The 18,303-nt window shown below is 44.9% G+C and overlaps 1 protein-coding gene across 3 annotated transcripts in view; it reads left to right on the top strand.

The window, feature by feature from the left end:
* FBXO15 (F-box protein 15) overlaps positions 1 to 18,303 on the top strand; it is a gene marked incomplete at its 5' end in the record, with an annotated part of 124,435 nt that overhangs the window by 9,849 nt on the left and 96,283 nt on the right. For 2 of the 3 annotated variants that reach the window (XM_081253473.1, XM_081253472.1), the window contains 6 exons: positions 2,649 to 2,753; positions 6,242 to 6,484; positions 7,178 to 7,387; positions 10,586 to 10,712; positions 11,890 to 11,972; positions 12,928 to 13,070. In XM_081253473.1, the coding sequence (XP_081109599.1) occupies positions 2,649 to 2,753; positions 6,242 to 6,484; positions 7,178 to 7,387; positions 10,586 to 10,712; positions 11,890 to 11,972; positions 12,928 to 13,070 (911 nt within the window). The remainder of the gene's footprint in view (positions 1 to 2,648; positions 2,754 to 6,241; positions 6,485 to 7,177; positions 7,388 to 10,585; positions 10,713 to 11,889; positions 11,973 to 12,927; positions 13,071 to 18,303) is intronic. The other variant, XM_081253474.1, reaches the window with a different exon arrangement.

Here is an 18,303-nt window from a genome sequence, read left to right as displayed (position 1 = left end):
GTGTGACCCGGGAGAGGGGCTGGCTGCGAGAATAGGGGTGGCTGGTTCAGCGGTGCTGGGCGCGGGGCCGCCTCTGCGGCTGTTCCAGGCCAGCGGCGGGCAATGGGCTGCACTGTATTTCGCGTGTAGTGTTTGTATGTTTCACACCGAATGTAGAAAGCCGACAGGAAGTGGGAGGCCGGGTAGTGGAGGCTGCAGGTGTGGACAGAGGCCTGGCAGCGAGAGGAGATGGGGGACGAGGAGAGCGCTGACTCGGCGCACTTTCGGGGGAGGGTCTTCGGAGGCTGATGTGGAAGCTGGGGAAGAGCAGCGGCCGGAGGGGTGGCAGGGCTGGAAGGGCCGGGTCCCTGGACACACCCGGGCCTGGGCGCCTGAGCGTGGGGCCGCACGCGGCTCCGCGGGGCTTGGGCTTTCTCTGTGCGATCAGGGAGCGAGAGCGGCGTGGGTGGGGATTGCAGGGGATCCTCCGCGTGGACCGGGAATCCCCACACCCTGAGAACGCGCGTGCACAAGTTACATGTTCTCGGGGAGGCTTTCTTTGACTGTCCTGCCCCTCACCTTCCTCTGTCCCTTTCTCTCCCCCGTCCCCTGCCCTAGCCGGTGTGATGTGAAATAAGTGGAATCCAACAGAAGGCAACCCAGGATGGCTGTGAACTTGGATTGTAGCAGCTTTGAGGAAACCTTATGAACAAGGATTGAGAACATCTTTGATCTCAACTGTTTTAACCGTGAAATGGAGGTTTTCTTCTGCTGGAAGTACCTAGACAGGACCCTCCCATCCCTTATTATGTTAGTGTGGTGGATGGGAGAGTAAAGGCTGTCTAACGCCCATCTTGAATGGGATTTTAGTCCAATCAAATCATCCTTACAGTTGCTGGATACCTTTCTGAGATGTTTTCTTGAAACCCAATTCTGTGTTGCAGAAAAAATTTACACTGATTTAAAAAATAATAACTGAATTTTTGTGAAATCAACATATAAAAACTATATGCACTGGATAATTTAAATGGTCACGAAATGGGTTTTCTTGCAGCTTTGCTATCTCTAGCGTTAGAGACCTTTTCTCACGAAAAGCATCTAATTTACTGACTCTGAATATAAAGAATTTCATTGGAGGGTAGGGATTTAACTAATATCTAAGCATAGCTACATGTTTAAGCTCTCAGAAAGCCTCTGCTTAAATATCTCAGAAAGTTTCGAGCAGGGGTGGCACTTGCACAGTAACACGTATCAAGTATGTCTTCTTTTAATCGTCTTTTCTTCCAGGATCCACTTCATTGTCTCGGTATCATCATAATTTTAGGACTGACTATTTTCCTATGAAACGTTTGTTAACCTGATTTATATCATAATTTAAAAATTTTAAAGAGTTAAAATCACAAGTGGAGAGAATGGGCAAACCGTTTTAAATTGGTCAAAAGAAAAAGTAAATAAATAAATAAGCTGGTTGAAGGGTTTTACACGCCCTATCCTGTATCCCTAGACACGCCTCCCACCCCAACCCCCACCCCCGCCACCAAGTACAATCTCCTGTAGCTGCTTTTTCATTTTTCCTTTTGCCTGAGGTTCAAAAGTGCCCATTCCTGACTTCCTAACACCAGTCATGCTTTCTAGGCGTTTCAGATTCTTACAGTGTTTTGTAAAATTCTAAGATCATAGAAATAGATGGGAGATTAAGGATGCATCTCAACACCCTATTTATTTAGGCAGATGAATGAAATGAAAGGGACACTTCAGAGAACTTTCCGGGGCCTGGCGTCTCCTTGAAGCCCCAGAGGAAGCATCACAGGGGAGAGGTCTTGCGGGAGGAGGGTGCAGGGGCGTCGCCCGGACTGGGGGAGAACAAGTTGGCATATCCTATTCCGCTCGTATGTTTTGGAAGCCAGGGTGGTCGTGTTTTTCTTATTAGTACGGGCAGACCTCGTTTCACTGCGCTTCACTTGATCGTGCTCTGCAGATGCTGCGTTTTTTAACAGCTGGTTTGTGGCCACCCTGTGTCAGCACGTCTGTCAGCACCAGTTTCTGACAGCATGTGCTCACCTCTTGTCTCTGTGTCACATTTTGGTAATTCTCACAATATTTCCAACTTTTTTTATGATCACTATATTACGGCAGTCTGTGATCAGTGATCTTTGATGTTACTGCTCTGATTCACTGAAAGCTCAGGTGATGGTTAGCATTTTTTAGCAATAAAGTATTTTTTTCATCAAGTATATACACTGTTTTCTTAGGCATAATGCTATGCACACTTAATAGACTACAGTATGGGGTAAGCATAACTTTTATATGCACCAGGAAATCAAAAAAATCCTGTGACTCGCTTTATTGTGGTGGGTCTAGAACCAAACCCACCTGGAGTAATATCTGAGGTCTGCCTGTAGCCAAGAGTGCATCCTCTGTCTTTCATTTCCATTTTCAGTGTGAAAACCTGATTGGAAATACCAAGGAAATTAGCTATTTGTACCCTTGGGTCTCTGCATTGGTTTAAGTCATGAGAATTGTAATAAGCAGAGCGTATCAATCGAGAAATGATTGAAGATGAGGGTGCCGTGTGCCTCTTGTACAGGAAGCGTCTGTTTGTTGCCTTCCATTTGGAGATGCACGGCCAGCTGTTTTCTGGATGTTTCTCTGATTCCTCCCTCTCTCAGTTTGCCTTCAGAAATCCTGCTGAAGATATTGTCCTACTTGGATGCGGTGGCCCTGCTGTGTGCCGGATGTGTGAACAGGCGCTTTTATCACCTGGCCAGTGACAAGTAAGGAGAAACCCAAATCTCTCTGTCGTGTTTGATGGTGTTTTGCTGGAAGTCGTGAAAACTAGTAGGAGCTTTTTAACCATTTTTTAGAATTTAAAAGAATTTCAAGAGTAGTTTTATACATGAGTAGAAATATGTCTAATGTGTGATATTTTCAAAGGCTTGCATTTCTCTGCATCTCTTTGCATGAACTGAAAAAGATGAAGCTTGTTGCTGGTATAACTGTTGGAGAAAGTGGCTTTTGGTCTGCTGTCCGGGAGGGCTTGCTGTCCCCGAGGCAGGCAGACTTACCCACACAGCCTGCAGCAGCACTGTGGAGCCCGCCCCTGACTAACCCCAGCCTGGGCCTTGCAGAGCAGACCCTAAAGAAAGACAAGGAAGGGGCTCCCTTAGGTATGTGTGGGGAGACCCGAAACTTGCCAGCCGTGGAACCTGCTTGGTGGGGAAGCGTAAAGCGGGCGGGATAGGAGAGAACATGCGCTCAGGGAGCCTTTGCCCTGGAAGCAGGAGGCCAGTGGAGTGCCCCTGGGCTAGCGGAGATCTATGAAAAGAGGGATGAAACCCCTTCTTTTGTTTTGTCGCTATGATCTTTGTCTGCAGCTCAGAAGTTTATCTTGGGGGCGAGACAGTGGAATCCTGCAAACTTCTGGTGAGGTTTGTGGTGTCTTGGCTTTGAGGTCCGTCTGTCCTTGAACATCAAAAGATCAGACAGATACTGATCCCACATGGAACCCCCGTATCAGCCAGGGAAAAGAGCGAGATAAAGGGGAATGCAGATTTCACTGGTGGTTTAATAGGGTGAGGAAACGGAGAGTAATAGTTGGAGGGCTGTGATATTGTTGAATCTTGGAACGCAGTGAGCAGGAAACATCTGTACAGTGGTTCTCAGATGCCGGTCCATGGAATGGCTGCATTAGAAAAGCTGGGAGAGTTCAAAAAAATATTTGGATCCCTGGTATGTACATTTCTGCAGATTTTAACTCTGTGTTCTAGAATCTGTGTTTAAAATTTCTCCAGTTTGTACTAATGAACAGCCAAGTTCTCATAATAAGAAGGGGACCTGTATTATTCTCTGGCTGGGCAGGGCGGTTTTCTTATCTCTTAATTTAAAAAGATATTTCCTGTATTAGAGAATACACGTCTGTGTCAGTATACACGCAGTGTCAATTCCTGAAATAGGTCTAGAATGAATGTAGGGCAAGTTTTGTGTGTCTCTTTCTTAAAGACCCTTAGTAAGAGATGAAGACATTCACTAAAGCAAAGTTCAGTGAGGCATTTTTCAAGAAAGGGGTCAACTAAGTGTTGAAAACTGCAGCTTTTTTGCAGGTTCTTACCTTACTCAAGGATAGAACTCGGACTAGTTAGATAAACTAATAAATTATAAGTTTCTTAGTCTCTGTCACCTCTATCCGAGACCCACACGGGGCAGGCCCGGGCCTCTCCGTGCATCCGTGGGCTCAGCTCTAGTGAGGGTCTTTGCACACTTGCCCACCCCACTTTCTTGGAAGTAGCTGTCCTCTAAAAAGCTGAACTTCTTAGGAAGTTAGCCTTCATAAGGTTTGTTTCCTTTTTTGGAGGAGAATCTTAATTGTGTCAGTTGAATTGTATTTTTTAAAAAACTTATTTATTTTTGGCTGCGTTCCGTCTTCATTGCTGCGCGCGGGCTTTCTCTGGTTGCGGAGAGCCGGGGCTACCCTTCGTTGCTGTGCGTGGGCTTCTCATTGTGGTGGCTTCTCCCGTTGCGTAGCACAGGCTCTAGAGCGCAGGCTCAGTAGTTGTGGCACACGGGTTTAGTTGCTCTGTGGCCTGTGGGATCTTCCCAGACCAGGGCTCAAACCCATGTCCCCTGCATTGGCAAGCAGATTCTTAACCACTGCGCCACCAGGGAAGTCCCTGAATTGTATTTTTAAGAGTGTGCTTTCATAGCCAGACTTCATAAAAGGATGTATTAACAACTGGATAGGTAAACGATGAATGTTTCTGGAAAGTTAGTGGTACTTTCCAAGCATTGTCTGAGGAGAGGAGAGGAGCCCTGCTGTAGCCGATTACACTGCTGACTTTCCAGAGACCCTCTGCAAGGGTGGCATCTCCCTGGCGCCGCCACCCTGCCCTGCATAGGGCAGCCCTTGGCCTGAGCACCAGTCTCTGCGTGGGGTAACAGGGAGGCCTACATCGGGCTGGATCTGGATCATCACATGGGGGCTTATTTTCCAGCCCTCTGGGAGACACTGTTTATCAAAACATTAAATTGGCCCTATGTCCTGAACAACCTGACTGAAGTTCTCCTGTGCTTGACGGATAGTCAGATTAGACAAATATGCTCTTGTCCTTAAATCTGCTTTCGCTTTTTAACAAGGTGGAGCATTTTGTGATCAAGAAATGAATGCATTTGGGTTTGGGGACTGTCAAAAGCATCCTAAACTTGAACTTTGTGTTTTATAAATAATCAAGGGGAACAATATATGTAATATTTTAATTCCGTAAGACATTTTCATTCTCTTGAGGCTCCACTGACCGTGAATTAAGTGAGATAATGTGTGTGAAAATGGTTCATCTCAGGAGTGTTAGGATGGTTACTGTAACCAGCCGAGGGTGTGGAGTCGCATTCCAGCGTTGTGGCTGATTGGCTCTCTGAATGTGGATACCGTTGTTTGAACCCATTTCTTTGTGCTGTTGAAGTGGCAGTGACAGGCAGGGGTTGAGGCTGCGTGGATTCAGTGGCAGTTCTGTCACTTACGTACAGATCTGGGCGAGGGCACTTTGCATCTGGGCCTCAGTCACATCATCGGTTCAGTGGGGACAGTAGTAGTTGCTACTTCATGGGTTTGCTGGGGGGATGCAGTGAGTTAATGCATACGAAGTGCTGAAGCAGCGCTCAACACCTGGTGCTCAAAAATGTTAACTGTCACTGTTAGTTGTCATTAATCATCTTTATTTTTTTCCTCTTTGTGCAAGCAGTCCATGTTCATTGTTGAAAAATTAAAATATAGAAAGGAAAAAGAACATACAATTACATACATGTCAGTTACTGTTAACATTTCTCTGTGTGTGTATATATCTGTATCTATCTATCTATCTATATAAAACTCCTTTCTGCTCTTTTCAAAAACATGTATGCATTTAAGATAGGGAATCATATTGTATACACTTCCTGCTTTTTTCTATAACTGATCTTCTATTCAATTATTGGTGTAAGACGGCAGTTCTTATTAGGGATGGTACCAAATAATATGAGATCACTCACTTTAACTCAGCCCCGGGAAGCAAGCTCTTCCTGTTAGTATGTGTTTCTAGGGTTGGTGAATCTAAAACGCTTAGCTCACACTACAGTTCAGTTTAACATATGAACAACTGTAAGTGTTCAGCTTGACTTGTTCATGGAAATAGACTATTTAAAAATGATTGCATATCTCTAATTTAATATATTCCTATTACAAGTGCATTACAGTGTCTCTTAGACAGTTAACATATTTCCTCTCTTCCCCCAGTTTTATTTGGATCAGAATCTACTCAACTGCCTTTTCACCTAAACGATCTAATTGGAAATTTAATTCAGTAGAGAAGACAGCCGTGTCTATGAACTCACTGTCAGTTGGGGATAAAGAAGCTGGATATTGGAAGAAAGAATATATTACAAAACAAATAGCGTCTGTAAAAGCAGCTCTAGCTCGGGTTCTCAAACCTCTCCACCCTTACACAGGCCTCCCAGTTAAGACCAAAGAGGCCCTCAGGTAGGCAGGCGTGGCTTCTTGGGGTGGGCGTGTGGTGGTCGTGAGAGGGCCGTTAAACACTGAGATGCACCATCACCTTAAAGAAGAAGGGTGGTGTAAGTTCCGAGTATTGTGTATGTGGGACCGATGTGTGGTTTGTATTGTGTATATGGGACCGATGTGTGGTTTGTATTGTGTATGTGGGACCGATGTGTGGTTTGTATTGTGTATATGGGACCGATGTGTGGTTTGTATTGTTTATGTGGGACCGATGTGTGGTTTGTATTGTGAGGGACTGTTGGATATTTTGTGCTTTTGTGTATCTATAAAATACATAGTATTTTCCTATTCCATATATTTGGTTCAAAGGTTTTATGAAAAGCAGAAGCAGCCTGGTCGCCAGCTGTAGTAAAGCAGGAGGTTCATTCAAGGCATCCCTCCACGGGCAGAGCCCTTTGTGTTGTTTATGTATCTATCGCCAGTTCCTGGAACAGAGCAGCTGTTCCGTGAGTGTTTGTTAGGTGAGGAGATAAGTCCTAAGAGAGAACTGTTGTGACTTGAAAATTTATGTCGGGCATGTTCTAGGAACTTTGGCTTTGGCTTTTAGGGTACCAGGTGCTTTAGAGTTGACATGTGATAGACTGCAGTTTTTTTGTTTTTTGTGGGTTTTTTTTGCCACTAGGCAGACATTTTTGTTTGCTTTTCTTTCTTCAGAATATCTGGTTTAGGTTGGGTAATTATACTGAAAGAAAATAGTGGAAGAGAGCACATCCTGGAGCACGTTGATCTGTCCATCAATGACTCGTCAGTCACAGCCGTGTGGTATGGCCAAGACTGGCCACGTCTTGTCACACTGTCAACCTTAGATTTGTGTGGGGTGACGCCAGTGTTCATGAACCGGTCTCAAACCCCCATCAAAAACGGGTGAGTACTAACAGCAGAACCTCTGGGTGAGGACATCGTATATGTCAGTGCCAGCTGGCCTTCCTTTTGTCATTAAAAAATACCAGTGGTGTATTTTAACTTGATTGCATCTTAAAGCCTTCCTTTCATTCTGGATCACTATCATATAGGAAAAGCAGGGGTTTCTCACATCGATGGCTAAGCCTGAGCTTCAGCTCCTCGTACCTTGGTTATCTATAACTTAGGGAATGATATTCTCATAGTAATTTCCCGGATGATAGATGGCCGGCCTTTGGAAGTTTTTAGTTTTAACCATTTTAACACAAAGATATATAAAACTATTATATTTTCCTTCTTTAGTAAGGGATAATCATAGTTTAAATGTTTAAATGTTAATAAATAGCTTAAATGTTAATCATAGTTTAAATAATCATAGTTTAAACACTAGATCATAAAGTCATTAATTTTTTTTTATGTGCTTCTGTGTTGAACTTGGCTAGATATGCAGTCTTGTGCAGGTGACTTTTCTGTGCCTCTCTTTTGTCATCTGTAAAATGGGGTGATGACAGTCGTGATGTAGTGTTTAGCATGCGTGGCTGCTGTGAAGAAGAGCGCAACATTTCATCATCAAATGCATAAGTCAGATGCGTGTGTGTCATATTGCTGATGCTCACTGAGCACTTATTATTATTCTGTCACGAGATGGCTTTGTCGTGGGTTCATACTCATTATCAGGCTTTTGCTTTTCCCAAGAACTCTCTCATGCTCACTTTTCTCACCACTAGTCGTTTTCTTCCAAAAGCTGGACTGTGGCACACACAGCACCCTGACCTCCTGACATAAAATGTATGGAAACGCGAAGGTAGCTGCCTTCTCCGTCTCCTGTGTTGGTTTCCTGCCCCCGGCCGCCTCCTTCCCGCTTTCAGGCCCCTGTGACCTTGCAGGGCATCTGCGGGCGCTGTTCTTACCACCTTATGAGCTGCAGCCCCACCGCGGGCTTCTCTCCCAGCCCTTGCCATGGAAGGTGTTGAGATCTCACTTTAGGGTCTGCATCTCCACAGAAGAACCACCTTCTTTCCTGGTTCCCCTGCGTACAGACACATTGGAATGGTACCTTTATTTGCATAAATCTCTGAAATTCTATATGGTATCATGACGGACCCCAGATTTTTCTAATGCAGTCCTTAGGTTTTATGCACCATGAAATTATATTTGGAGAATGAGTCGGCAACCTCTGTACTAGTTTGAACACTATGTTATTTGATATCATGAGATATTGTTTACAGGGATTAGGACAGAATTGTTAACATCAATTAAATGATCATGAAAGTTCATAAATGGATAGTGTTGAATTGTAAAGCTCAGTTAAAGATACTGTGTTCCTGAAATTGTCATCCAGGTCAGGAATACTAGATATTGCACAGTGACAGAAATGCCAAGATTCATTGGGAAAATTCATTTTATTTAATTTATATACATTAAAACTCAGTGGACTTCAGACAGCACTTGATAAACAGTGGTGAACAAACACTGAAAGTGTTTTTCAGGAATCTCTTTTGATCGGCACTTTTATCGCAGGTTTGTGAGCAGATGCTTTCATCGTGCGGAAGCAAATCCTTGTGCGCGTCTGTTTGACAGCAGAGGAGAGACTCGGTGATTCGGATTTGGGTCTTTCTTGTTTCCTCCGTGAGACTTTTTTTTTAAAACAGTGAAAGCCTTCTCTATGTAATTTGCAGTTTGTGTGTCCCTGTCATATGTGCCTTCCTGGTCGGACACTTTACGCTGTCACTGTGGCCAGTGTTTTCCATTCTGCAGGTGAAGCCCTGCGTCCCGAACTTCTGAGAAGCGTGGGGTAGATGTCAGCCTTAGTTTCTGCACCAGGACGAACCTGTGAGGCCAAGGCAAAGGGGGACCAGCATGTTCTCTGTGGAGTCCGTCCAGCTGGTCTGGAGCCTTGCGTCTGAGGGTGCGGGCTTCGGGCACATTGAGGGGTGTTCTCCCAGCCCCAGGGCCTCGTGGCCACACTGATGATGTCACAGCAGTGACGGCGGCGTGCGCTCTGGGGAGGTTCTCTCATTTCATTTCCCTCCCTCGAAGGTGGGGCCGTCTCCCTGGACACAGGTGAAGGTCACGCTGAGACAGTGTGTAGGGCTGGAGCTAAGGTTTCAGCTCCGGTTCCCAGCCTGGAACCCCAGTTCCCCCCAGTGCTGAGCATATTTTTAGGTTCTCCCTCACGCGCACGCTCACCGAACGCCTCTCCCTGACCAGTGTAGTTCTCAGCGCGAGAAGCTCTCTGAGTGAGGGGCCAGGATGGTCTGGCAGCCGGGCATCTGGTTTCCCCGCTTATAGCCCCCTCTGCTTTGAAACAGTGCACGGCGGAATGCCTTGGCTTTTAACGTCTTCTGCTTAACGAACAGTTGAATACCTGTCACCTGTTGGCGTGTGTCTTATGTGCTGGAGGCGCACCCTTGGCCCCAGCTCCTTGGAGACTTTCCTCTGGTGCTGAGCTGTGTTAATTGACCACTGAGATTGCCTCTCCCTCAGGGTTTCCTGAATTGCCTCTGGGAATGACAGACATCTCCGCCTACCATGATGGAGCAAATAGAATGCTTCATTCTGTTGATTTTATGTGTCATGATGAACAGTAGAGCTGAGTTGTGTTTTCTTACACATTTGAGTTACTTACTCTTAGACACTAATTCTAATATCCAGTTCATGCTGTATCTCCTTCATGAAAACACTCATGATTTGGGTTTAAATTTATTTTCCGACGTTACAGTTTTCACTGTCTCTGAGCTATTCTTGATAATAACTTTAAAAGGTTAACCTGCTTTCAGGCAGCCTACTAGACCCCCTACTGTTTTGTCATTTAAGGGATTTCATCTTCGCTTGTGCATCCCATACATTGAGAATCTGCTGCTGATGGTAGCGTTGTGCTGGGTTTTGAGGGGAAGAGGATAGAAGACGGTTCTTCCTCTCCCTCACCTGTGTGATTCTTCAGCTCACTGCTGACGGGGCCGTAGAGTTGACAGTAAGAGCGGGGGTGGGGAGAATTATCCATTTTGCCTTTTATTTATACAGGTTGTTTCTCCTCATTAGCAACGTGTGCATGATTAGCATGTTCTTAATAGTCTTTTTAGATGTGCCCAGGAGAATCGACAACATGGGGGAAGCCAGAGCTCATTTCTCTCTCCCCTTTCTTTGGCATGATGTTCAAAGACCTCGATGGCATTCTTTAATTGCAAAGTACAACCTGAGTCACTTAACCGAGTCCACCATGCTTGGCTGTGACCGGCTGATCCGGATCTTCTGCCTGCACCCGGGCCTCGTGGTGGGGCTCTGGAAGGTAAGCCCAGCCCGTACCTCCCACGTTTGCTCCCGTCGTGCATGGGGTCAAGGGTTAAGTCCTTTAGACGTTCAGTGACCGCACCCGCCTGCGGACCTCCTGTTCCCCGCTGCCTGGCCCTTGCGCCTTCGCGGTGGGTCTGCCTTTCTGCCCTCGCCTGTGACACACGAGCCCTTCCCGCCGGGCGCTTTGGCTCACGTTACCCCTTGAACATCCTGGGACTTACCCCTTCCTCCTCCAGCCAGTCCACGTTCCATCCTTCTGCTCCTTTCACGCCCTTCCTCTGCCAGAGCGTCTCCTGTGCGTTTAACCTGGGGCCCTCAGGCGCGTCTCGCCCGGAGCCGTGTAAGGATGGAAGCTCCCAAGTTGACTCTGGGAATAGCACTCACGTCTGTACACGACGGCCAGGCAGAACCCAGGTCCCCACGCCAGCCTCTGGACCTTTTCTTCCCTCGTCCCGCTCTTGCCGTCGGGTCGTCTTTCTCCCTCACTCCCTCTGTACAAGGTGACCGGGGGCCAGGCAGCACTTGGCTCGCTCTGGGCTCTTGAGTTGGTCCATCCGGGTTGGCCGAGCGGGTGCCAGGACTCTGGTTGACCTGATCGTCCCATCGGCCACTGGAGGAGGGCAGCTTCAGGCTGCCGTCCGGGTCACCTTCCCCCGGCAGGGCAGCTGTGCCCGGGGAGAAACGGGTGTCGGCTCCTGTGCCGTCCTGTCCTGTCTCCGGCTGCCCGACCTGCTGATGAGTGGACTTGGAGTCTAATCCCTCCCACTGGGTTTGCCAAGTCAAACGGGTCCTGCCACAGCTGCTGAGTGTGTGTGGGATTAGCCTTGTGAAGTTCTTACCAGCCTTGTCTTCATCTTTGAAAAGACTCTGAAACAACCTGGAACTAACAAAATATATTTCCACAGTCATCGTATGTCAGACAGCACTTGGATGTTTCATAAATACTAGGGTGTTAATCCTTTTGGTACCACATGCTCTGCGTATTTGGGTGCATCGTGGTCCTGCTATCAGTGTGACAGATAAGTCTTATTAGACAGTGATAATGCGTTGGCACTGCAGGAATCTTAGATTGTAAGAAACCACATCTATCTGTAAGATGAATGTGCTGCGATCTTCACAATGACCTTATGAAAAATTAAAATATTTCAGTTGAAAAATGTATTTTTTTTCAGAGGGAGGAAGAACTGGCTTTTGTTATGGCAAATCTTCATTTCCACCACCTTGTGGAGAGGAGCACGTTAGGCTCGGCTGCTATGTATGTATTCGAATGTGGTGTGTTAAATTCTGTACAGTCAGCATAAAGGATTTGGAGTTGATACCGTCTTAATATCCTGAGAATAGCTACAAAGACATTCTGTCTTTAATCAGTAGACAGAAGCCAACAGACAAAATTACGTAGCTGTTGCTAAAAACCTTGGATTATCCGTCAGTAGCTGTTTGCTCTATTTGTTTGGGTTCAGGGTGACGCACCTTGTGGAGTATGATTTATAGGGCAGGGAAGCTTCATTACTACAAGATGCTAGTGCACTGAGGTGCTGCAAGTTCTCTGCAGTAGTTTGCATTTTCATGTCTTGAAAGGCAGGCAGACCCGTGGCCCACTTGGCCTGACCTGCAGATGTGTTTTTGCTTGGTCGGGACAGCGTGTCTGTTGATGACCTTCGGGTCATCAGGTGGGGGACATGCTTTCCGGCTCACTGCTCCTCTCACCCTTCCCCTGGGGCTGAGACTCCCACATGCCTTTATTTTATTTCTTTCTTTCTTTTGAACGTGAAATGCTCCCCAGTGCTTCTGAGTTTGTTACCTCATGTGGTAACGCGTTTCTTACTGAATGAAAACTCGTTCATTGTGGCTTTGGGTCTTCTTCCGGGGGAGTCCCCGAGCTGTAGGTCTGTTGTTGGGTGCATTTTCCTGCTGCGCATTCAGCCCGAGACTGCGGAGCGGAGCTGCTGCCCCCGGTGGATTTCAGAACCATGTTCTGTCATGGTGGTCTGGGGATGCGCAGGGAACACACGCGTCTGCCCGTTTGTATGGACGTTGGTAGAAGGAACGGGGGGCCGTTCTTCTGCGTCTGTGGTGCTGAACGTGAGTGGGACTCTGTAGAGGGTTGATGGGAGCTGGTGCTTTGAAGGGGTGTTGATGTTTTAAAGAGTATTTCCAATTCAAGCATTTTACCTCTGGTGTTGACAGATACGTTTTGTTTTGCTTTTTAGCCCCTACGAGCTGCCTCCTCATACCTCCCTTTTGGATGACAGCCCCGAGTGTGGACTGAGTGGCTACCAACTCCATGTTGATATGCACAGCGGGGGAGTTTTCTGCCTGTGTGGCACATTTCGCAACCTCTCCACCAGCAAAGGTGAAACTCATTGAGTCTTTTGTTTCAGAGTGGAATTCCAAGGCTGGAGAGGCGGGGGGGGGGGGGGACCACGTTTTACATCTGAGTTAAGAATTGCCGCCTGGCTGGCCCCTTAACCGCGTCCTGGCCCTCCATCCTCCCAGACCCTGATCACTAGGACTTGTGCAAATGCTGGCTCCGCCTCCGTCATCACCGTCACCCCTGCTCTGCCTTCTGGAATATTCTCTGCTCAGCCTCTCTACTGGCACTTATTGCTTTGCCCTCCCACATCCCCCCTCTCCCACCCCAACTTCTTCTCTTCTTTCTCAGAGGAATTTGGTAGATTTGCCAGCAAGGCCAGTGTGGAGCCCGTCCAGGATGAGAATAAAGGCAGCGAGCCCTCTGTACTGCACCAGCGTTTATCACGCTCACGGAAGCCGAGACACGGACTGGGGTGGACAGAGGAGGGAAGGGACGCCAGTCAAGAGGAGGAAAAGAGGGAATGCGGTGCGCCCTGCCCTGGTTTCTCTGACTGGTTCCTCTTGCCCTCTTTCCTCTGTATCCCATGACCTTGAAGTTCGGTGTAGAGACTTGCACAGACTGAAGTTTAACATTTGTCGTAAGAATATTTTACAGGGGAAACTATGCACTTCATTTCTGAATATCCTGTTCCCAGAATTCTTTTAGCTAATGGATTTGACATCCATTAATACTCCTTGCCCAAATCAGTTTTTTTGAGTTTAGAAAATGGTGGTTTTAAAATTATGTCATTGTGTCCACATTTATTAGCTGAGCTTTTTTTTTTTTTTTTTTTTTTTTTTTTTTTTTAAGAGTATCTAGATCTCTTTTTTTTTTTTTTTAAATTATTTATTTATTTATTTATTTATTCATTTATTTATGGCTGTGTTGGGTCTTCGTTTCTGTGTGAGGGCTTTCTCTAGTTGCGGCAAGTGGGGGCCACTCCTCATCACGGTGCGCGGGCCTCTCACTATCGTGGCCTCTCATTGCGGAGCACAGGCTCCAGGCGCGCAGGCTCAGTATTTGTGGCTCACGGGGCTAGTTGCTCCACGGCATGTGGGATCTTCCCAGACCAGGGCTCGAACCCGTGTCCCCTGCATTGGCAGGCAGATTCTCAACCACTGCGCCACCAGGGAAGCCCCTAGCTGAGCTTTTGTAAAGAGCTTTCCTTCATCAACTGGGTGGATTCCTGTAATGGCAGGGTAAATGCTTGCATCTTTTCTCTTTTAACCACCAATTTTCAGATTAGGAAATTGGTATAATTGTCGCCTCCTGTGGTGGGAAACGGTTTTGAGTGCAGTCTCTCCTCTCTGTCTTTCTTGTTTAGTGTCACTTTGGGCTCTTCGGTTTTTATTTACTCAGTAATTTATAATCAATTACAGACATTATTCTTTGTGAAGCTAAGTTTGTTCTTTGTGAAGTCCCCAGTTTGGTCAGGGGGATCCACTTCAGGCTGGCTTCTGTGCCCTTTTCATAACCTCCTTTTTTCTCTGAGCTGTCTTTGCCTTTGTCTCGGGAAGATTTCTAGGTTTTTCTGTGCTTGATGGCACTTCTGATAGAACTGTGACAAATGTGTATATTAACATAGGGTGGATTGACATCTTCGTCGTTGATTTATCCTACCCATAAATGTGGAGTTTCTTTCAGTTTGTTCAGAAATACTTTTATGTCTTGTAGGAGTGTATCAGAATTTTCTTCATACTAATTTTGCACATTTCTTAAGATTTTAGTAAGTATTTCATCTTTGTTATTTCTGGTATTATATCTCCTAATTGTTTTGTAATGTCTTTGTGTGGTTTTGGTCTCAGGCCACTGCTGATCCGATAGAATGAGTTGGGAAGTATTCCTAACTCTTGAATTTTTTGGAGGATTTTGGATACAATTGGCAGTATTTCTTAAGTGGTTGGTGGAATTCACCTGTGAAGCCATCAAGGCCTGGAGCTTGCTTCGTGGGAAGGTTTTAAACTACAGTTTCAATTTCCTTTACAGATGTATGGCTGTTTAGGTTATCTATTTCTTCTTGTGTGAGCTTTGGTATGTTGTGTCTTTCAAGCAATTTGCCTAAATATTAAATAGGTTACGATTGATCAGTGGGTTCAGGGATTTTTTAGCCTGCTTCTTCTACTGTAAATTTCTCCATGAATGTTTACCAGATGATGGGTACTTATATCCATCATGTTATTAGAGATTGTAAAATGGTGATCCCCTAATTCTGTCATTCCTTCTACATCTATTATTAGCATTCTTTTATAAAGAAGGGTTTTCTATTATCAACTATTTAATTACCACGAAATATAATTAATATAGGAAAGGCATGGTACATGCTTAATTCTTTGTTAATTTACAGCATAGTGATTAACGCTCTAATAGCCTTTGAAGATAACTTGTAAGTTTTTTTGGGGAGGTATTATTATGAATTCATGGATTAAAAACCAGAGGTTATGTACTTTAGTCCACGTGAAGTCATTATTCTTTTTATTGTTGCTGTGCTGTTCACATTGTGCCGTCATCTCATCTCATCTGTTCCTGTTCTTTTGGTATGAGTGGGGGCATCTCTGGTAACTTGCTTGTGTTCTAACAGGGCAGGATACCTCAAGCTCACTTTGTCTGTTTCCTACCCAGACCCGGAGTTGGCCATTTTCCCTAGGAGCTCTGGTTCCTTTTCGTTCCCACTACGCTATGGTATTTAGAGACCATAATCTGCATCCTAGGGATGCACATTACTCTTGGGTTTTCATTTCTTTTAGGGTTTTCCGTAGGCAGAGCTACGAGGTTTGTAGATTTTATAATATGTAGAAATAAATCATGCATTCATTTAAATGGAAGATCTTGGGGTTTTTAATTAACCTTTTTTATTAAATACTTATATTTCTTTTCTTTTGCGGAAAGTCTTTGTTCCGAACAACATCAAAATATATAATAATTTCAAAAACAGTACTGAAATTATTAGTAATAACCTACTGAATGTTATTTTAATAAAGATTTTCCTTGTGGTTCTTTATGTGTTTAAGATATGTCATGTTAGAAAAAGTTAAGTCACCTAAAATAATTCTGCTGTCTGGTATGCTATCTCTTTTGATAGACCATTAGAGTGATTTGTTTCAGTTGATGTTTTATTTTTTCAGGATTCCTTTGCTTCTATTTTTACATTTAAACATTACAGACAACGTGTATACGGTCCAGAGTTGAAGTTACAAAGCAATGTGGTTCAGAGACAGTTACTTCTACGCTTGCCCTTCACGTCTCTTCTTTTCCTCCCTTCAAACTTAACCCTTTATATTAGCCTAAGGTTTGTTCTTTAAATGTTTCTTTCTGAATACATAATGCTATATATCAATATATTCATATTTCTTCCATTTTTTTTTAAATGAGGCATACTATACTCCCTTTCAAGTTCCTTCCTTTTTCCCAATTAATAATTTATTCTGGAGATTAGTCTTTATTTATTTATTTTTTAATGGGCATGTTTGTTTGTTTATTTATTTTTGGCTGTGTTGGGTCTTCGTTGCTGTATGCAGGCTTTTCTAGTTGCAGCGAGCAGGGGTTACTGTTTGTTGCGGCGTGCAGGCTTCTCATTGCAGTGGCTTCTCTTGTTGCGGAGCACGGGCTCTAGGCACGTGGGTTTCCGTAGTTGTGGCGTGCAGGCTTCAGTAGTTGTGGCTCGTGGGCTCTAGAGCGCAGGCTCAGTAGTTGTGGCGCAGAGGCTTAGCTGCTCCGCGGCATGTGGGATCTTCCCGGACCAGGGCTCGAACCTGTGTCCCCTGCATTGGCAGGTGGATTCTTAACCTCTGTGCCACCAGGGAAGCCCTGGAGATTAGTCTTTATAATGAGATACAGATCTTTTTCATTCTCTCTTTTTAAAACATCCATAGGTAGGTAGTTTGTTAATGTCTTTTTCCGTGGTTTCCAGTCTTTGCTGTTACAGGCAGTGGAATAGCGAATATAAAAGGAATAGCCTTGTTCACACATTGCTTCATGTTTTGGCAGCTTGTCTTTGGGAGACTTGCTTAGAAATAGGGTTGCTAGCTCAAAGGGTAAATGCAAATGTAATTTTAAAGAACACTGGCAAATTCCTCTTATGAGGGTATTACCAACTTAATGGGGAATTAAGTTAATAAAACGCGTTATCACTAAGTATGTTTGTTCTAGGTTTTTGTTACGTGTTCTTACAAGTTAAGGAAGTTTCTTTCTATTCCTGGATTTGTTGGATTTTTTGAAAAAAGTCAGGAATAATTGTTAAATGTTATCAAATACATTTGGGCAACTATTGATGATACGATTTTTTTTCTCCTTTACACTATTATAGTGAATTTCATTAATGTATCTTCTATTGGTTAACATCCTAGAATCCCTAAGATAAGCTTCTCTTGTCACATGTATGCTTATTTTTAAGGTACTGGTTTCAGTTATTTGGGTTTTAGTATTTTCCATTTAAACTCAGGGTATAGTTTTCCTTTATTTTTTATGTTTTAAATCTGTTTCTGATTCCATTATAATCAGGTTTTCTACTTTTAATTGGATCAGTTTTAGTATTTATATGATTTTCTAGAAATCATCTGTTTTCTTTAGGTTTATTTTGATCTTGTTCTAGCTTTTTTGAGTTGACTGCTTAGATTGTTTAATTTTCAGGTTTCCTTGTTGTCTTCAGTGGTCTTTATGCCCAGAATCTGGGACTCTCAGAGTTAGGAAGGACTGGTGAGGTGATCTAGAGACTGACCCCTCCTGGGCTTGAGTTTGCTCTGCCCGGAAACAGCCCACTCACTTTTGTGCAGGTGTGAAAATTCAGCCTTTCACTGAGCCCAAATTATCTTCTCTGTACTTTAACCCATTTACCTTTATTCTGTTATTTAAAATAGAGAATGAAATCTGTCCCTTTTCCTGGTATACACTGTCGAGGGGACTGCTGACATGCCCCCTGTCTATACCCAGGGCACAAACTCGTGTGATTGGGGCTGGTGTCGGCAGAGAACTTGTTCTCTCGCTCTCCAGGGCTCCAGCCCTGCATCCTCAGGAGCCCTTCACTTCCAGCATTTCCTACCTGACACGATCTCTGTTCTCCAGGGGTTGGGTCGAGGTCTGTCTTAGGCGGGTGCTAGGACTTCAGAGGAGAGGATTCCCCCTCTCCTCGTTCTCAGCAAATACAGCATCATGTTGATGAAGCTTTGTGTGTGTCCCTCACACCTAAGCTGTGCCCGTGATAATGATGAGGACGGGACGATGGTGACAGAGAACACGG

Source organism: Mesoplodon bidens, assembly GCF_964165515.1.
Source record: "Mesoplodon bidens genome assembly, chromosome: 13".
Classification (NCBI taxonomy): domain Eukaryota; kingdom Metazoa; phylum Chordata; class Mammalia; order Artiodactyla; family Ziphiidae; genus Mesoplodon; species Mesoplodon bidens.
The sequence above is the reverse complement of the archived record's forward strand: the minus strand, read 5'-3'. Positions and strand labels throughout refer to the sequence as shown.